The sequence below is a fragment of the Hyperoodon ampullatus genome, assembly GCF_949752795.1.
Source record: "Hyperoodon ampullatus genome assembly, chromosome: 2".
Lineage (NCBI taxonomy): Eukaryota > Metazoa > Chordata > Mammalia > Artiodactyla > Ziphiidae > Hyperoodon > Hyperoodon ampullatus.
In genome coordinates, this window is record NC_136915.1 from 44,271,861 (window position 1) to 44,292,516 (window position 20,656).

The following is a 20,656-nucleotide window of genomic DNA, read 5'->3' on the forward strand; positions in this document are numbered from 1 at the left end:
TGAATGAAAGTTCTGTTAGTAGAGGTGTACATAGGCAACCAAAAGTGTGTGCCACAATCAAGTGTGTAATTTTGGCCTCGCATAATTTCCTCTGCCAGGTAGTCCAGGTTTGGGTTTGGAGCCACTAAAAGTTTAATTTTTGCCAAATTAGCTATTTTAGAAATCTTTATTGGCATAAATGGCTATGCTTGCCAGCAGATTCTGAAATCTTGATTCCCTTGTACATTCCAAAGTATTATTACAATAATACCTTAAATTTGTATCTCATTTTCCTATTTATAAAAATACTTTCTCACTTCAAATATTTTCTATAAAGAGTTATTTTCCAAATACATTGTAGTGTTTGGAAATACTATAAAGTCACATCCCGCTTACCTCATTTGGTCTTCAAAACAATCCTAAGGGGCTTCCCTGGTGGTGCAGTGCTTGAGAGTCCGCCTGCCGATGCAGGGGACGCTGGTTTGTGCCCGGGTCCGGGAAGATCCCACATGCCACGGAGCAGCTGGGCCCGTGAGCCATGGCCGCTGAGCCTGCGTGTCCGGAGCCTGTGCTCCGCAATGGGAGAGGCCACAACAGTGAGAGGTCCGCGTACAGCAAAAAATAAAAAAAAAAAAAAATAAGATTTAAGCAAGGCATATAATTATCCTCCTTTTACAGAAACTTGCAGAGGTTGAATTAATTTTCCAGGGCTTCCTCACACCTAAGAAGTGACAAAATAAGTACTTGAACCCAGGTTTAAGACAGCCTAACCCAGCTCACTTTTATCAGTGTTCCAGTGGCTTGACATAATGGCATGCATCAGTATAGTGCTAAAAACACTGAAGAAGATGTGTTGAATGAGAGTTCTTAAGAAAACTTTTAAGTAGGGAGGGAAAAAAATTTTTTTTTGATTACACATCAAATCAAATTTATGGTTTTTGTCCATTTCTTCTTTTTCAAATTGCCTGTTCAGTTCTTTTGTTCATTATTCTACTGGCAATAGTAATCTTTTTCTTGTTGATTTGCAAGAGCTGTTTATACTTTAAGATACTTAGTTCTGTCTTGTTCTTCAGCAGTCTTACTTAGTGATTTAGAATCTCTGTGTTCTCCAAGAGTGGTAGGAAATCGTACCAAGCTTACTTGCCAATCTAAGCATATGTATATTATGAACATACATGTTCTGTGGAACATTTAAACTCTGGAGCCTGATAATAAACATTCTAAATGTTAGAACCACAGTTTTTCTTTTCAAGCTTGTGTTCTATCATTCCTCTTTATATACGCAGCAGTACTGGTCCACTGGTCAGTCCCTGTCACACTCATTTTCTGCCCCCCCCACCAACCTCCACGTCTTGTTCTTCTGTTTTTCCCTCTGTCTCTTATAGCCTACTCTCTAAGGCTTTTCTTTAGCACCCCACCTCAATAAGTTGTTTCCAAACTGCCCTCATTCTGGTTCCCCAAACAGAACATGATCTTTGCCTCTCCTCAATTTCCATGGTACCTTGAGCATCTCTTGTATGATATTTATCACATTCTACCTAAAATTTTAATGCTGGTATTATTCTCTCATACTTAACCTTTGCTGCCTCCATAGCATTTACCACACGATCTTAAATATAGCAGATATACAGTAATTACTACATTTAAAGGAATTTTTACTTACTATGATACGCTACTTCCATAATGAATAATGTCTAATCTGATACACATTTCAAAAACTATTCCTTCATTCCTTTTTTAATTGGTTAATCCTACTCTATCTTATCCTTTTTCTTTATTTTCCAATTTCTTCTTTACTTTCTCCTCTGCCACATTCCCAGCCCCTCAGCATTTTTCTTCATGGGCTCAGCCCCATGATGAAGAAGTTTGTTGAATCCCATCTTTATTCTCTTCTTCATTTTGTTTATTCCTTCAGTTACTTATTTAAATTTTTCTTACTTTGGGGATAGTAACTGAAGATGCAAGTAGAAATAAGTATGGCCCTTGCATTCTAGGAGCTCATTGTTCATTTGCGGACACAGACCCATAAGCAAATAAGTTCCCTAGTGCACCTATGATGATAGAGGGGAAGTGAGCAGGCCCTGCACCACCCCCGTAACCAGACAGACCCGATTTTGAATTCCACTGAATAACAGAGCGGTGAGAAAATTTTTCACCCTTTTGAGCTTCATTTTTCTCTGCTGTAAAATAAAGATGATAATTTCTTCTTAACGGGATTGTTGTACAGTTTAATAAGATAATGTGTACGTGATACTCCAGAAGGTCATATAGGTATCAAAGGGTTGCTACTGAGTAGTTGTTGTTATTGTTACACTGATTCGGGGAGCTAAAGGGAGGTTGCAAAGAGGAAGTGACATTTGAACATTCAAAATCTCTGTTTTTCATATGTTGGGCAGGTTAATGGGCATTCTGAATCAGAACAGTTTGAGAAGTAGGTATCAGAAGCATGCCTGGGCAGTACTTGGTGGGTGTTACTATGATTGGAATGAGTTTTTTGTTTTCATTTACTTTTTTTTTTTTTAAGCAGTTCAGCAATCTGTTTATCTGTAGTGGAATTTGATCCTCAAGGGTCAAATATGTATGTTTTTCAGGTAGTTCTTCCAACATTTATTCTTGAAAGAAGATCTCTTTTAGAAATGTATGCAGACTTTTTTGCACATCCGGACCTGTTTGTGAGGTATTTGACTCAATATAGTATTTTCCAGTTTTTTTAAGACTTTACCCATTAGCTTTCTGCCTTGGCAGGATAGATAGATCCCTTTGCCTTTCAGACATTTCTGGGGAAAAGTGGAATTGAATATTTCGTTTGTATTAGATGCCCGTTTGCTTATTAGATTATTTGGCAGTGATATTGTTAGGCAACCAAGTTAAACACTTGAAAAAATCTTGAGTGCCTGTTAAGGTAGCTAGGATTTACGGAGCCAAGGCTAGGATCTTATTTGATCCAGGAATTGGTAATCACTGTTAAATTATTTACACTATATCCAATGAATTTCAGTTATCCGAGTTTAGCAAACCTTTCTAAAGCACCTATTGTTTGCCAGGCACTTTGTTATGAGCTGGAAAGGGAAAGAGTCACAGTGTCTGCCTTTGAGGAGTTTACAGTCCAGTGTCCAGAGTATAGCCTGATGCATAAATTTCAAATACAAAGCTTGCAATATTAGATACATGTATGAAGGACAGAGTTAATCTAAAGGTGGGATTGATTTATGAGGAGGTGAGTGAGTTCACATTGCTTTTCAATGGTAGCAGCAATATTTTCTTTGTAATGGGGTGTTCTAATCCGTCTTCTCTGATTGCATTCCTTGGCCTTGGACTGTGGTTTACTGAAGCTTCACAGTGGGTGGGCACATTGGATGACATTGATACATACCTTCTTAATGAAGATTTTCAGAGACCCATTTAACCAATTCCCAAAGGGCAGAAATTCAAATAGCTATGGCACTGTTCAAATTCATACATAATTGAACAAATAAAATGTAAGTATTTATTGGTAACATAAATAAATGGAAAGTACCAGTTATTCATTAGATATAGATTTGAGGTTTAAGGATAGTTTTTAATGTATGAGAATTTAAGCTATGAGGTCCCTGAAGGAATGACATAAAAAACACACTAGTACAGCTAAAAAGCCAATAGATAAGATTAAATGGAATTCTGAAAATTCTAACTCCCCAAAAAGGAGGAAAGGAAATATAATGGAACAAAGAATAAAGAGGCCAAATAGAAAAATACCAAGATGATAGAGTTAAACCTAACTATATCAGTATTACACTAAATGTGAATAGCATACACGCTCCATTTAAGAGAACAGTGATTATAAGACTGGATAAAAAAAGCAAGATTCATCTGTATGCTGTTTGCAAGAGAGAGACTTTAAATATGAAGACACTGATTAGTTAAAAGGATGGACAGAGATATACCATGCAAAACACTAAGCATAACAAAGCTGGTGTCACTGTATTAGTATCAAAGGATATTTTTTAAGACAAGAAATATTAGCAGAGACAAGTAGGGATATTTCATATGATATGATGAGAATAAATAATAATCCTAAGTATGTAAAACAGCTTCTAATATATGCAGCAAAAATTGACTGAAGGGAGAAATAGACAAGTACACAATCAAGGTTGGAAATTCCTCCCTCGGGAATTGATTGAGCAGCACACACCTCCCCCCACTCCTCTGGAAATCAGTGAGGCTATAGAAAGTCCAATTGACTTTTCTAAAACATTACCAAACAATTTGTATAACAGTCTTTTTAAGTGTAAATGGAACATTCATCAAGATAGACCGTATACTAGGAAGACGTAATAAATTGAAAATAATTGGAGCCATATGGAATATGTTTACTGATCATGGAATAATTAAATCAGAAATCAATAACAAATATATCCAGAAAATCTGCAACTATTTGGCAGTTAAACAATGCACTTATAAGTATGAAGTTCTGGAACAAGCAAAGCTAATGGTCTTAGAAACCAGAAACAGTGTTTGCCTCAGGGTAAGGGTTGGGGATTGCTTGGAAAGGAGGATGGGGAAACTTGGGGGTAATGGAGATGTTCTGTATCTTGATTGCATGGTGATTAATTAAACGGATATAAGCATTTTTTCAAGTTCATCAAACCAAACGGTTAAGACTGGTATTTTTAATTATGTATATTATACTTCAGTTTTAAAAAGAGACCGAGGTAGCTCCTGGTCCTGGGTCCTCTTAGCCTGGCTTAGGGTGGACCATGCTGAGGGTGCTGTCAGAAAACCGGGTGTTAAATTTTGTCTTTCTCCCTTGCAGTATTAGTGACCAGAAGGATGCCAGAGACCGAATGGTTCAGGTTGTAAAATGGTACCTCTCAGCCTTTCATGCAGGAAGGAAAGGATCAGTTGCCAAAAAGCCGTACAACCCCGTTCTGGGCGAGATCTTTCAGTGTCACTGGACGTTACCAAATGATACAGAAGAGAATGTGGTGAGTTCTCCACTGACATTTTAAATTACCTTAGTATTTAGGTACTTAGTACTTAGCTTTTAGTGTACTGATTCAAGATTTCATTTTATTTGGAGGCAGATAATAATGGTAAAAGCACTGAACAAAAGATGTTTACCACCCGTAGAAGAACAGTGTTGTTGGATCAGCATATTTTGAACACAGTGAGCAAGGACAAAGAGTGGCGTGAGATGAGGATAGAAATTTAGAAATCAGATCATGCAAAGTCCTCCTGGACCATAATGGTAATTTTATGGCTTACCAGGAACTCATTTTTGCTTTGAAAAGGTCATTATAATTATTTTGTGAAAAATGAATTGGAAAGGGGCAAATAGAAGCAAGGAGACCACTGAGGAGGCTTTGGCATTATTCCAGGAGAGACATGGTTGATTCAAGCTATATTTTGGAGGCAGAGCTGCTAGATGGATTGGGCAAGGTGAGGGAAAGGGGACAGTCAGAGATGAATCCTTGCTTGTGGGCTTCAGCAGTTGGTTGGTGCCATTTACTAAAGAGGAGAAGATTGGATTTGGGGAGGGAAAAATCCAGAACTCCAATTTGAAATATAAATTATAAGGGGTCTGTTAGACATGTAAGTGGAACTGTCAAGTAGGCAGTTAGAATTCAAGAGTTCAAGGGAGAGAGAGGTCTAGGATGGAGACGGGGCTTTCAGAGATTTTAGTGTATTTAGAAGGCACTTAAATCCCTGGGATTAGATGAAATCATCTAGGAAGACATCTAGAGAAGGATAGTTAACTGAGACCTGAGCCACAGGGCTCCAACATTTGGGGGCTGATTTGAGGAAAACAACCAACATGGAAGACCCAAATAAATGCTAAAAGGCCCCTAGGGGTGAAAAAAATAAGCCCCTGGCCCACACTGGCTTTCACATAATAATCTCTCCTTAAAAATAACTCTCTGTATTTTTCCCTTTCCAAATGACACATTACATGTAGTCCTTTCCTGAAGACAGAAGCAATGTGTCTGTTCCTGTTCATATTGCAGACATTGATAAGTCCCTGTTCTGTGCCAGGCCTGGCCCTGAGTTAGGCACATGGTCCTTGTCTTCAATAATGTCTTAGTCAGAGAGACTTAGGGAGACTGACACAAAGCAGTAATTCCAGTAGTATATAAGTGCCACAAGAAAAGTATATATAAGATGTTTTGGGTGTGTAGAGGAGGAAGCAGTTAACCACCTTGGGAGGCAGAGACTCCAGTTATTAGATTCTCTGCGCTGTCATTTGTTTCCACACCAAAAGAAAATGATGTTCTGTTTACTTGCAGGAGCTAGTTTCAGAAGGACCAGTTCCCTGGGTTTCCAAGAATAGCGTAACATTCGTGGCTGAGCAGGTTTCCCATCATCCACCCAGTAAGTTACAGAGCTCCTCGGCAATAGCCACTTTCAAACTGTTCTGTCTAAAGAGGGTCATAATGAGCTCCATAACTGAGGCCACTGCACGGTCAGTTTTATGGCCACCTGTATCTTCCCAATCCTGTGAGGATTGGTTCCTCATATCTGTTCCTGGTATAAGTTCCAAAGACTCTATTAGGCTTCACTGCTTAATTATATATAAAAAGAAGGGATTTGAGAAGCCACCTTTTAGTGCTTCTGAAGTCATCTTTCACAGCATGAGCTGTGCTGTAGTGATCCCAGCAACTCTGAAGACAGTTTATATAAAAAAGACGTAGTTTCTGCACAGTATGTTCCTGGCATAGTGGAAAGAAGGTGTGTCCTCCCGTGTTATTTGCTGGATGCAGCATTAAGACTGGTAATACTGGATGGGCCCAGGTTGGGGCTGGGGCAGGAACATGCTTGCTGACCAGAAGAACAGACAGACCCTTTGTTTTTAAGCCTCTGGGATTGGTCATAGCCTCATGGTTCAGGGAAGTTCCTGCCCACATGGTCCTGAACGGATGGTTGCATTGGGGGAAGCAGGGTATAAAAGGCAGGTGGGTAATTCCTGACTACATTCAAGGCTGTTCTTTGAGGGGTAAAGGATTTTCCCCATGCAGCCAGTTTTTTCTCTGGGTTAATGGAGTTGGAGAGGGGACTGTGGCTATGTAGTGCACTAATTGAAAACAATTTCTATTCAGTTTCAGCCTTTTATGCTGAGTGTTTTAACAAGAAGATACAATTCAATGCTCATATCTGGACCAAATCAAAATTCCTTGGGATGTCAATTGGGGTGCACAACATAGGACAGGGTAAGTCTGTGGGCTTTTGGTGGACTACAGTGTTAATAGAATTTTATGTCATCCTAATATGTGCTGGACACCTATCTAGTATGAGTAAATGGCCCCAGAAAGCCAGTTTTGATGTCATTGTTTGCAGGGAAGCATGTGTATTGGGCGTGAGAGCAGGGGTGGGGTGCAAGATTGATTTTCCCTAAACTGAATGGAGATTCCGTCAACTACTTAGCTGAAATTCCATCTCTTGTCTCCACAGGCTGTGTCTCGTGTCTAGACCATGATGAACATTACATTCTCACATTCCCCAATGGTTATGGAAGGCAAGTAGAGCTGTGTGCATTCCTCTGATTAGCAAGCAGCAGACCCTGCTGTTCCTTTGTTCCTTAAGCTGTGCCCCTCCTTTCTTTCCTCTGAACTGTCAGCCTTACCTGAAACTTTTGATTTTGCAGGTCTATCCTCACAGTGCCCTGGGTGGAACTAGGCGGAGAATGCAATATTAATTGTTCCAAGACTGGCTATAGTGCCAATATCGTCTTCCACACTAAACCTTTCTATGGGGGCAAGAAGCACAGAGTTACTGCTGAGATTTTGTAGGTATTTTGTTTTTCTGCTTCGGTGCTTCTGCTTCTCTGAAATACTTTTCCTTTTGTCTTGAACTATAACTTCCATCAGGAATTGACCATTTTAATGGTTCTGTCTTTGTAAACTTACTTCACATCTTGTGTGTCATGTCTCTTCCTAAAATCCCATCTCAGAAGGACAACCTGAGGTCATTGGTGGGATTTCCTTCCTAGGAACCTGACTTGCAAATGGGGAACTGAAAGAGTCTTCCTGGATCTCCTAGCTAACCCAGATTATGGGTGCCTGACTCATTATTGCTGGATTGGACCACGAGCTAGCCCATACAGTAGACCCTGTGACTCCCACCGAAGTGTCTCAAAGCCCTCATAGTCCTTTTTTCTGTGCCTTTGCTGGGGAAAAACAGTAACCGTCACATCTTTGCTTGGTTCTGTTTGACACTCTAGGATCAGATGAAGACAGCTGTGCTGTCTGGGTAAACAGTCAGTTGGGTGGTTTAGAGCCTGCCTAGAAGAGGAAAATCTGTAGGACTTTCTCTGACCTCAAAGGCCTTATTGGGAACAGTGTTGCAGATGGAAGACACAGGATTGGTTAACCAGTTTTTTAGGGAGATAATTTAATTTGGATGACAGAATCAGCATCCAAAAAAATCTTAAGCAGGGCAGGACGGGACCACGAACACAAGATGTTTACTAAGGATCACTGTAAAATCCAAAATATTATTGCAGTCAGAAAATACAGGCAGAGGTTAGGGAATAGCACAAGTCACCATGATAATGTGGCTGCTCCCTTAAAATAGGCAGGTGGGGGAAATAGAATGTCCAGAACAAAGACCTGGGTGGGCCTGCTTCTCAGAATTCCTTAGAGGCAACCAACCAGCACCAACAGGAACTGCTAGCAGATTTTTTGGCCAGTCACAGCGATGTATAATAGAAAGACTGCCTTCTGAAAGAATGCTTGGTGGGCTTTTCAAATTAGGGTAATGTCTAAATATTATGAAAATAGGTTTTTTTTTTTTTGCGTTACGCGGTCCTCTCACTGTTGTGGCCTTCCCCGTTGCGGGGCACAGGCTCCAGACGTGCAGGCTCAGCGGCCATGGCTCACGGGCGCAGCCATTCCATGGCATGTGGGATCTTCCCGGACCGGGGCACGAACCCATGTCCCCCGCATTGGCAGGCGGACTCTCAACCACTGCGCCACCAGGGAAGCCCTAAATATTATGAAAATAGTTTTGACCTAAGAGGGTCTTGGGAAGCCCCAGGGGTCTCCAGACCATACTTTGAGAACCACTGCACAATAACCTTCTAAACTTGGAATCCTACCATTTTTCTTTCCCTTTGTCCTCCTTCACACAAAGCACCAAGTCATAGAGGAAGCAAGTTTCAGTCTACTGATAGCAACTTCATCCCTCTACCCTGTGTATTTTTCTCTTTCTGACCTCCTAGCCTCCTTCTATGTCCATGCCTTGCCCTTCCTAATCTGTCCTTTGTTGTAATGCTTATCTTCTAAGTTCCGTACCTGCCATACACATCACTGTCATGTCCAAGTAAAACCTATTGGGGCTTCTGAGGAAGGGATCCTTGCTTAGGAAAAGAGGTAAAATCGTTTGACCCAGAGGTCCCTTTCAGCCTGAAGATGAAAGCCTGGTCTCCAGCATTGTATCCTTCAGTGAAGCCTTCTCTGATCCTCGTCCTAGCAGTGTTGCCCTTGGTCTCCAGTGCTCACCTGAACTCACCACAGCACTTGGCACCCAGAATCTCAATGGCAGTGTCTCCGCACTAGACTGTGAACAGCTCGAGGGCAGGGACTGTCCCTAGTTTGCCGTGGTCCCAGCACCTAGCGCATCTCACACCCACAGTTTCTGGGATCTTGAGTCTACTAGCATCTTCTTTAGGGCCCTCATTCTTATAGTTGGCTCTGAGAAATCCAGTTTTATTAAGCTGCCTTCCCCAAAGACTTCACAGTTGCTCTTCTGTTTTCTGCCCTGTGTAGGTAGGCCACACTAACGCGATTCTTTGGTAGAGAAATTTCAATTTGAGACTAACACAAATGTTTGTGTTTTTTTGTTTTTGTTTTTTAATCTAGTTCTCCAAATGACAAGAAGTCTTTCTGCTCAGTTGAAGGGGAATGGAATGGTGTAATGTATGCAAAATACTCAACAGGGGTAAGAACCTGTGTTTTGCCACTTGTTTCAGGCTTCATTGAATCGTAGCCCATCCGTTACTCTGGCTTCCTTCATCTGGAAATTTAACCAGGATGAGCTCTAATGCCAGCTCTTCAGGGCAGGCCTTTTCCTTCTCCCACCTCTTACCTAGCAGTACAGGTAGTAGAATGATTTTTACTTTCCTCTCTCCCCTTAAAATACTCAAGAATAATATATGAAAAAAAAAATGCTTGACACCATAGTAAGCACCCAGTAAATGTTAGCTATATCATTAGAATGTATGGTCTGTGTGTTTATAAATAAAATGAGGTGCTAAACTATTAACTCATGTGTGTTTGTATATACACAGTTTGATTTTGTCTAAGAAATGTATTAACTGCCTGGCACCAGGGATACAGAAATGAGTAAGATAGTCCTTGCCCTCAAGGAACTTGCAAACTACCTAATTAAGGTAGGAGGGAGGTGGTATGGTATTAACAGGAGGAGCCAATGAATTGGATTTTGGACTCAGAGAATTTGAAATTTAAAAAGCACTTCAGAGTACTTAACGTTAGGATTAGTTGTCTAGCTCTCCAAGAGATTACATCCCGAGCATGTAGCACATAGCCACATTGAAACTGTTGAATTGAGCCTTTACCAAGACTTAAAACAATTATAATTTAGGCTGAAGATTGCATATGGAACTCATTGTCTGCATCACTAACGTGGGATTTCATGATTAAATCCGTTAATAGGAAGAGTTGATTTTTCCTTCTAGAACAGTGTGAACAATAAAACATCTATCTACCTCTTCTGTTTTCTAGGAAAATGTAGTTTTTATAGATACCAAGAAGTTGCCTATAATCAAGAAGAAAGTGAGGAAGTTGGAAGATCAGAATGAGTACGAATCCCGCTGGTAAGGAGGTGACATAACTAGAGCTATTGCAGCAGTGCTCTTGCTATTGGCCAGGCATAGGTGCAGGGCTGGGTTGTAGAGACTGTATAGCAGGGTGTAACAGAGCACAGACTGAGTCTGAATGCCTGGGTTCATATGGAGCTCCACCACTTGCATTGTAACCATGACCATAAGCTACCCTCTCTGCCTTCTTTCCTGAAACGGGAACTACCTCAGCATTGTTGTGAGAACTAAATGAGAAAAACATGGAGCTTATGTATGATGCTTGGCATATAATAAGTATAGAGTGTATGTTGACTTATCACCATCTTTATGGCTTGTAAGAGATGGTAGTGAGGTCCCAACTGAGATCATATATATATCAAAACATCTTTAGGGTCTCTTTTTTTTTTTTTTAAACATCGTTATTGGAGTATAATTGCTTTACATTGTTGTGTTAGTTGGTGCTATATAACAAAGTGAATCAGCTATACGTACACATATGTCCCCATATCCCCTCCCTTTTGTGTCTCCCTCCCACCCTCCCTACCCCACCCCTCTAGGTGGTCACAAAGCACCGAGCTGATCTCCCTGTGCTATGCAGCTGCTTCCCACTAGCTAGCTATTTTACATCTGGTAGTGTATATATGTCCATGCCACTCTCTCACTTCATCCCAGCTTACCCTTCCCCCTCCCTGTGTCCTCAAGTCCATTCTCTATGTCTGCATCTTTATTCCTGCCCTGCCCCTAGGTTCATGAGAACCATTTTTTTTTTTACATCTTTATTGGAGTATAATTGCTTTACATTGTTGTGTTAGTTGCTGCTGTATAACAAAGTCAATCAGCTATACGTATACATATATCCCCATATCCCCTTCCTCTTGCGTCTCTGTCCCACACTCCCTAGGGTCTTTTTTGTTTGCAAGAAACTTAAAAAAAAAATTCCATTTCTGAGTATTTTAGTATGTATCTGTAAAGTGACTTTTTAAAAAAAACACACAAAAAACACCAGCCACAATATCATCATTGTACTTTTTAAAAAATTACTCCTTAATATCATCAAATATCTAATTGGTATTCAATTTTCTAGTAGTCTCAAATGTCATAATTTTTCCCCCTTCTATTTGTACAATAAAATCAGGATCTTTTAGTGGTATGAGGAATCATGCACTAAAGTTCTTTGTTTAGCATATTAGGGGACTTCTTAAGTGAAGAAGACCTTACAAACTATAACCCTGCCTGTGTCTTTAACTTGTTAACAGTCTGCTTGCCTCGACTGCCTGCTCATAGTTATAAGTGGAGATCTATAGACATTTATGCTCTGCTACTCACACAAGGGGCATCTTAGGATGTCTACTTTTCTAGTTCCTAGGAGTCTTCACTTTAAAGTGTTGTTTGGACCAGACTTGTCTAGTTTTCATTTTCCAGGCCTTGAGAGGAAGCCAAATCTTTTATCCCGCCTTAAGCCTCTTCAGTGCATCTCTTGACCCTTATTCTCTGTATTCAAACTGCTTCTCCCAGATTTCGTTATTAATTCCAGGGGAGTCTTCATGAAATAGAATTTCTCAGCTCCACTGATCTGATCTTACTATATACCCCTTTTGGTTTATACTAAGGGACACTGAAGCCCTAGAGAGGTGAACTGACAGCCCCAAGGTTGCATCGCTAGTTAGAGGTACAGCCAGAAGTGGAATCCCAGTCTCAGCTGTTTTTTCTCCTCTGTTGTCCTAACCATATATCCAGCTTTCTGCCCATCCTGTATTTCCTCCTTTGACAACTAGCAGTGGAATCTTCTGAGACCACTTCTCTGTTCTGTACTCCAGTGCCCTGGTGTCAGCCGAAGGAGATTTATAGTCTGTGAACTACAGCATTTAAAGCCATTTGACTTGTACCATAGTAATGTTATATTCTAGATGGATCTAGCCTTTGATTCTCAAGACTGCTAACTCCTCTGTCCATCAAGTACTTACTTATTAGCACCTTCACTTCTTTTCTTTAGCCTTTGGAAGGATGTCACTTTCAACTTAAAAATCAGAGACATTGATGCAGCAACTGAAGCCAAGCATAGACTTGAAGAAAGACAAAGAGCAGAAGCCCGAGAAAGGAAGGAAAAGGAAATTCAGTGGGAGACAAGGGTAAGCTTGTTTTGGAAGCCTGCCTCAGTCTCCCTACTGCCGTTCCCTGAGCTGTAACTCATTTGTTCATTTCAGTGAATACTGAAGTATCGAGTAAGCATGGTGATGAACGAGATGAACACTCATTTCAGTGTTGGGGGGAGGGGGAGCATATAAAATAATTAAAGGTATGATATTATAGAAGTACAGAGCAAGTGTGTAACTGAATTCTCCCCTTTTCTCTTAGTTATTTCATGAAGATGGAGAATGCTGGGTTTATGATGAACCATTACTGAAACGTCTCGGTGCTGCCAAGCATTAGGTTGGGAAATGCAAGGTTTGCTCCTGGTGACCCGGGCAGGAGGCACAATGAAGTAACAGTCTTCCTTTGGGAGAACCTATTCACTCCCTTCTTATTGCAGTGGTTCCTATCTCAGGGATACTGGACTTTCTGATGCAGAGGAACAATTAAAGCAAGAAAAGCTTCCCTTTTTCCTGTTCTGTGGCAGTTAGTGTTGACTTCGGTCTTGAGAAAAAACTTCAGGTTTTGAAAACAAGATGTCTGCTCCTTTTCCAAATCCCACGTTATAAATCCCAGTCTCAAACTCTGCACTCTAGTATTGCTGTTGAGATATACATCTGTTTCCTAGTTCATATAATCTTGGGTTCTATATATATATATATATATATATATATGTATATACATATACATATATATATATATATACACACATACACATATATATACATATATATAGGTGATGCCAGATTTTTCATAAATATGCCATCTACTGTAAATATTGGTTCCTCTGAGTTGTTTTAGAAAATTTAGCACAATGTATTAAAACCACGTGTTAGGAAATTTCCTGGTCTCACCTACAATAACTTTTATTTTGGAATTGAACTATTATTAAATTGTATCCAACTCTGGACTACAGTTTAATTATACTCAGTGCTTCTTAAGGCTTCATAAAGTAATTTTTCCAACCTTTTTTTTTAGTGTGTTTATTATTTTTATGATTAAACTTGAACCCAGTTATTTGGCAGCCTTGAATACAGGAGCTAGCTTTTTTTTTTTTTTTCTTTTTTTTTGCGGTACACGGGCCTCTCACTGTTGTGGCCTCTCCCGTTGCAGAGCACAGGCTCTGGACGCACAGGCTCTGGACGCACAGGCTCAGTGGCCATGGCTCACGGACCTAGCCGCTCCGCGGCATGTGGGATCCTTCCAGACCGGGGCACGAACCCGCGTCCCCTGCATCGGCAGGCAGACTCTCAACCACTGCGCCACCAGGGAAGCCCCCAGGAGCTAGCTTTTTACAGGGACTCTTGAAGTAATGAAGGGGTCCATCCTTTTCCTTCCTTAGGCTCTGTGTTCTGTCTTTAGCCCCCACAATGCTATTCACAAGTTTTAATTGAACTCTCAAGTAGTACACGTAGGGCTACCGACATTTTATCCAAAAATATTTTATTGCCTTAGAGAATTTGGGAAGAATGTTTATTTTTAGATCCCCACACCACACCAAAACAAAATATAATAAAAGGAATGCCACAGCAGCAAATGGCTCATTCTGAAGGGCAATACAGAATTACCTTTATTTTTAAATACATTATAAACAACAACACAGGTATTATTAGTATTAGCACCTGGCATTTAGGTACTAAGAAGACATCAATTACATAGGGCCTCTGAAGCCTGTCATACAGAACTGGATTCTCAATCTGAGAGGACCAGGACAGGCCAGGGAGTCTCAGATGGCTCCTGCAAGCTTTTTGGTTACATTGGCCCACCTGCTAATTGCTCTCTGCGGCTGCTATAGTAACCCTTGGTTTGTTAGTCACAACAGAAGGAGGGGCTGGGGGGGGTACAAATTCTATGACGCCAGTTGTGCAAAAATTCAGTGGAAGCCCTAAGGCAGTAGTAGTGTAACTAACTTCATAAAATTCAAACAACAACACTTTTAAATACACAGTGCTTCAGGCCAATGAGACTGCAGTTTATTTGACTATTTTATGGTAGGGGAGAAGGTTAAGTCTTGATGTGAAAGCCCTGATATCAATAACGGGGATGGTACAATCTGCCAGCACAGGAGAGGTTGGCAGGTAGGTTAGCTGCATCACTTCACAAGAAGAGTTTGAATCCTCACTGGAAGGGGTACCATCCTCTTCCGGCTCATACTTCCCAAATCCAACAACCTGAAAGAGGCCAAAGACTTGAGGTGAGAGAGAATGCTGACCAAATTTGGGCAAAGACCTGTTAGGATCTCTGATACCAATCTAAATGACAACCCTGGAAAGGACAGAGCTACAGCTTAGGTAACCATACTCACATGAACGCTGAGCATTTTACTTCCTGGTCCTCTATGAGCCTTGAACCAGTTGACTAGGTCTGATTTTGAGAATGATTTCAGTGCTTCAATCTTAAAGGGGGAAGGGAGGACAGGAAAGAAAGAAAGCTATAAAAGACTAACAATGTATTTTCTGTAAAGATATTAAACATAACACCCTAGGCAGACCTCCTTGATCCTGCTTTTTGCATATCGTTTTATTCTTCCACGTTTCAGCTGGCTCCCAACCTTCTGGAGAAGGATAAAAATGAGGCTCTGACACACCTTCATGTTTCTTAGCAGTGACTGACCCTGGCAGGTAGCAGATGGTGTAATTACAGCTGAGAACTGTACGCTGAGCCAAACGCATCACACCTTAGTGTCACCTCTCAGGTACATGGTAATGGTACACTCTGGCTTCTAATAGGAAAACCGCAGAACCTCAAGAGCTGGGCTGACTGAAGCCTCTTGTTAAATAACCCCTCTGCTTCAATGTCCTTTGGTAATTCACCACATAGGGTTATAGTATCAGAGCTATGGATTGCAGTGCCCAGAGCTTTTTCGTGGGACTTACTACTTTGGGCTAGAATTTGTCACAAAGACCTATACACAGAATCCTTAAATCTGGGGGAGGAACTCCATAAAATTGAGAACCAGAAGTTCTCAATTTTCTTTAAGTAGCAGAAGCCGTTTTTCTCCCAAAGCTTATAGGGAACCTAAGCATATAATAAAAAAGTGAAAAAAAAAAGTATATATACGCATAACTGAATGCTGTACAGCAGAAATTAACACATTGTAAATCAACTATACTTCAATTTTTAAAAAATGGATCTGAGTGAAATTGGGGGAGCAGAAGTAAGGATTAGCAAGCATCCTGCTCACTTGGCCACCTAAGGCTCTAGAGAAGCCAGTCTGGAAACAAGATTTGATCAATCACATCAAGGAATGGGCAAGTAAATAACCTGCCCCAGGTTTCTCTTCCACGCAATACCAATTTGCTTAGAATTGTGTCTCCTGTTAAATCAGGAGTCCCTTTCAGGGCTGTCTTACTCTGAAAACGGTGTTACTACCTCATGGACAAGGCGGTCAAAGAGATACTGCTGAGTCACCACTTCGTTCCAGTTCCTGTCCACCTCCTCCCCAAGGTGGGTGTCCTCGCACTCCTTCAGCTTGATCAGAGCTGTGACCTGTTACCATCAGAAAGAGACACCCTCAGGTGTGGCCTCACACCAGTTCCCTCAGAACACACTCGGCCCTGTCCAGTCTGCTTTGTGAGGGACCTGCCAGCATGATGGGGAGGGAGGAAGCTGGGAAGACATGGTCAGATTAAGGGGCCGCGGGGGGTGCGGGGGGCTATAGAGCTCAAGAACCAGCCAGCATACGGCACTGTTAAGACTGGTGTCTAGTTGTCATGAAGGGCTTGGGTGGGCCAAGGAATAAAAGACCAGGCCAACACAGTAAAGTCACCTGGGTGTTGAATGCATCCTCAGTGAGGTTCTCGATCTTCTCCTCAAAGCTAGAAAGAAACTCTTCTATCTTCTTATCAACAACTTCAGAGCTGAAACAAAACACCTTCAATTACAAGTCATCAGTGACCAGGTCTCAAGCAGAAGGCAAAGGAGAGAATCAGGGCTAAGGCATATTTCCAGGAAAAAGGCTGAAGTGATATTCTCCCCTAAGCTGTGGGAGGGAAGGGAACGGTGAAGAACCCTACCCCTACCCCGCCTCTAGCCTGACTTCCTGGTATCCTCACAGGAAGCAGCAGACAGCCATGCTGACCATTCCAAAGCTGAGAACCAACAAGGCCTTGTATTGGGTTGGCCCAAAAGTTCGTTCGGTTTTTTTCCATAAGATCGGTCTAGTAGTGCTTAGTTGTCTTTAACTTCATTCAAAACAATTTTGTTAGATTGTATTGTGACAGCTGTCATATCAGTGTGCATTTAAAAAAATATATCAAAGTTGGTGAATTTTTGTGTAGCCATATTAATATCGAAGATGGAAGAAAAAGCAACATTTTCGGCATATTAAAAACGCAACTGAAACACAAAAACAGATCTGTGCAGTGTATGGAGAAGGTGCTGTGACTGATTGAACGTGTCAAAAGTGGTTTGCAAAGTTTTGTGCTGGAGATTTCTCACTGGACAATGCTCCACGGTTGGGTAGACCAGTTGAAGTTGAGAGTGATCAAATCGAGACATTAACAGAGAAGGATCAACATTATACCACACAGGGGAAGGCCGACATACTCAAAGTATCCAAATCAAGCACTGAAAATCATTTGCACCAGCTTGGTTATGTTAATCGCGTTGATGTTTGGGTTCCACATAAGTTAAGCGAAAAAAACCTTGACCACATTTCCGCATGCAATTCTCTACTTAAACGTAATGAAAACGTTATGTTTTTAAAACAAATTGTGACGGGCAATGAAAAGTGGATACTGTACATTAATGTACAGAGATCGTGGGGCAAGCGAAATGAACTACCACCAACCACACCAAAGGCTGGTCTTCATCCAGAGAAGGTGATGTTGTATATATGGTGGGATTGCAAGGGAGTCCTCTATTATGAGCTCCTTCCGGAAAACCAAACGATTCATTCCAACAAGTACTGCTCCCAATTAGACCAACTGAAAGCAGCACTCGACAAAAAGTGTCCAGAATTAGTCAACAGAAAACACATAATCTTCCATCAGGATAACGCAAGACCGCATGTTTCCTTGATGACCAGGCAAAAACTGTTACAGCTTGGCTGTTTAGTTCTGATTCACCCACTGTATTAGCCAGACATTGCACCTTCGGATTTCCATTTATTTTGGTCTTTCCAAAACTCTTAATGGACAAAATTTCCATTCCCTGGAGGACTGTACAAGGCACCTGGAACAGTTCTTTGCTCAAAAAGATAAAAAGTTTTGGGAAGGGCTTCCCTGGTGGCGCAGTGGTTGAGAGTCTGCCTGCCGATGCAGGGGACATGGGTTCGTGCCCGGGTCCGGGAAAATCCCACATGCCGCAGAGCAGCTGGGCCCGTGAACCATGGCCGCTGAGCCTGCGCGTCCGGAGCCTGTGCTCTGCAATGGAAGAGGCCACAACAGTGAGAGGCCCACGTACTGCAAAAAAAAAGAGTTTTGGGAAGATGGAATTATGAAGTTGCCTGAAAAATGGCAGAAGGTAGTGGAAAAAAATGGTGAATACTTTGTTCAATAAAGTTCTTGATGAAAAATGTGTCTTTTTACTTTAAAACCGAAGGAACTTTTTGGCCAACCCAATACCTTGCTTGTAGCATGAATGCCAGGTCGGTCATCTCTGCCTTTCTGGTCCTCAGATATGCCTGAAGAGAGGAAGCGGTGGCAAGCCCTGCAGTCACCATAGGACTTCAGTCAAGCCCTATGGGCCCACTCCTCATACTTACCATTGGTAAGTCCGGGATCAGGGCATCTATGAGCCAATCCCTGCAGCTGTGACTAAATGGGAAGCAAATGGTCAGAGCTGCCTGAGGTTTAAGGATGCAGTCCCTATTCTCTGTGCCAAGAAAAATAATAGTTGGGCCCATCTACTCATTTACTCACTTGTATTTGGTTGCCTGAGTCCCCACGGTGACAGAGAATCCTAGAATCCCAGATGTATTCCTACAGGTAGGGTAGACATGGTACCTACAGCCAGAATGAAAAGTCCTATGAGCTCAGGTGGTCACCAAGGCCCTGTCCTCAGAGGCACTAGAGAGGAGTGGGAAGGGTTTCTGCTCATCCCTACTGGACCTGAAGGTCCTGGAAGAGGATCCATAAATGTGTACATGTATTTTACTCTCAGGTTAGAGTATCCAACCCTCTCCTGAACTGTGGACCACAGGCTAGCTTTTTCTCTGGCTAATCTTGAAGCCTGACCAAACTGAGAGCCTGATCACAGTCCAAGATGCAAATTCCAGAAGTTCTGACCAGTAGGTACGACTCTAAGGCATGAAAGGACCAAAGAGCTCTGAGAGGTTGCTCAGTCAGGATATTTGATAAATCTAAGCCTGCAAAGTAAGCCCCCAGATCTTATCTGAGCTCAATTTCCTTGCCAGCAGACTTACCCAAGGGTCTGCTTGGTTCGAAGGAAGTCAAAACAAGGCTCTTCCATGTGCATCTGTAATTCAACATACCATCAGCTCAACTCCTCCCAGCAGAGAAACTTCCATTTCTTCCCCCAAAAGTGTTACACATGACCCCAGAGTCCAGCCTCCCTCCTAAATCGCCCAGGCCCCCTGTCCATGCTCATACTGGGTGAGAAACACTAAATAACCATCTCACCTACCAATCACAGATCTCTGACCACTCCCAAGTCCCTAGCCCTCAGGGAGAAAGGCCAGAAAGCCAGTCCTCACAGTGGGTCAGGGGCTCATGAACATCATGACTCTCCTTTATAAAACTTACCACAAGCAGCTCCATAAGAGTGTATTCTTTCAGACTCCTGGCACCTGACTGAAAGAAAAAGCTGATCTGACCAACTGAAAATCCAATGGCTTACAGGGCTTTTTAATAATCCAGCTATTCTCAGCAACCATTTATTCAGGCATTCAGAAGAGTACTATCCCACTCTTCTCTTCCAAGAGTTTATCATACCCTCTATTGCTATACTTTCTGCCTTCCCACAAAACAGGAGATCTGTGAGGACAGGAATCGTGCTTGATGATTTGTATTCCCAGCCCTAGCACAGAACTGCAGGCAGACATGGAGGTGAGTCGAACAATCCCTGACCTGCCAGCTCCTGCCCAAAGAACCCAGAGGACACAACCTAAAATCAAGTACTTGCAGTTCAAGGTCCTAAGGAGGAGAGCAGGAAACGTCTGGGTAACTGGCCCTATTCCTCAGATGGAGAGGATATGAATAGGAGCTTCTGCAGCCACACACACAGACCCAAAACTAGTTGATAAGAAAAATGCATAAGAGGCAGATACCACACTTGGAGACCACATCCTGGCTATCCTGGAGACTGGCAAAACAACAGGATGAAAGAGGGCAGGAGGCCAACGAGCAAGTGTTGCCAGTGCATCCCAGTCAGACTCTTTCTTGCAGGCTCCTCTGATATAGACTCTCATTACTATTCCTTCCTGCTTCACCTGAGGAAGCTGAAGCCTCTGTGCCCTGCAAGCCCTGTTTATCAGCAACAAGATTTCCTGTATGCCTCTGACAGGATTGCAACGAAACAATTCAAAACCTTGTATCAACTTCCCGTTCAAAATGCTCTCTGTGAGGAGGGAAGTGGCTCCCCAAGGGAAGCAGTTTGTATTAGAAGCTAGTGCTAAGAGGTGATCCATGGAAAGCACCTCAACAGACTCCGCCTTACAATACAAAATTCTGCCTGAAACTGGAGAAATACTACCCTCTCTGGGTTAAGCACCAGAAATGTAGACAGGGCTAAGCAGGGCCAGGTCATACCATATATGAAGTTTAGGACCTGGTAGTTATTGCAGCTTCAAAT

At 41.9% G+C, this 20,656-nt stretch overlaps 2 protein-coding genes across 10 annotated transcripts in view; one reads left to right on the forward strand and one right to left on the reverse strand.

The window, feature by feature from the left end:
- Positions 1-13,372, forward strand: part of OSBPL9 (oxysterol binding protein like 9) — a gene marked incomplete at its 5' end in the record, with an annotated part of 174,611 nt that extends 161,239 nt beyond the window's left edge. For all 7 annotated transcript variants that reach the window (XM_079696752.1, XM_079696754.1, XM_079696750.1 and 4 more), the window contains 10 exons: positions 2,571-2,656; positions 4,772-4,943; positions 6,243-6,327; positions 7,053-7,163; positions 7,405-7,480; positions 7,598-7,738; positions 9,813-9,891; positions 10,695-10,786; positions 12,765-12,900; positions 13,127-13,372. In XM_079696752.1, coding sequence (XP_079552878.1) covers positions 2,571-2,656; positions 4,772-4,943; positions 6,243-6,327; positions 7,053-7,163; positions 7,405-7,480; positions 7,598-7,738; positions 9,813-9,891; positions 10,695-10,786; positions 12,765-12,900; positions 13,127-13,201 — 1,053 coding nt within the window. In that variant the 3' untranslated portion in view covers positions 13,202-13,372. The remainder of the gene's footprint in view (positions 1-2,570; positions 2,657-4,771; positions 4,944-6,242; positions 6,328-7,052; positions 7,164-7,404; positions 7,481-7,597; positions 7,739-9,812; positions 9,892-10,694; positions 10,787-12,764; positions 12,901-13,126) is intronic.
- A 122-nt stretch (positions 13,373-13,494) lies between these two features.
- NRDC (nardilysin convertase) overlaps positions 13,495-20,656 on the reverse strand; it is a gene marked incomplete at its 5' end in the record, with an annotated part of 93,254 nt that continues 86,092 nt past the window's right edge. For all 3 annotated transcript variants that reach the window (XM_079696749.1, XM_079696748.1, XM_079696747.1), the window contains 7 exons: positions 13,495-15,072; positions 15,207-15,296; positions 16,274-16,390; positions 16,671-16,761; positions 18,766-18,849; positions 19,269-19,321; positions 19,609-19,656. In XM_079696749.1, coding sequence (XP_079552875.1) covers positions 14,875-15,072; positions 15,207-15,296; positions 16,274-16,390; positions 16,671-16,761; positions 18,766-18,849; positions 19,269-19,321; positions 19,609-19,656 — 681 coding nt within the window. In that variant the 3' untranslated portion in view covers positions 13,495-14,874. The remainder of the gene's footprint in view (positions 15,073-15,206; positions 15,297-16,273; positions 16,391-16,670; positions 16,762-18,765; positions 18,850-19,268; positions 19,322-19,608; positions 19,657-20,656) is intronic.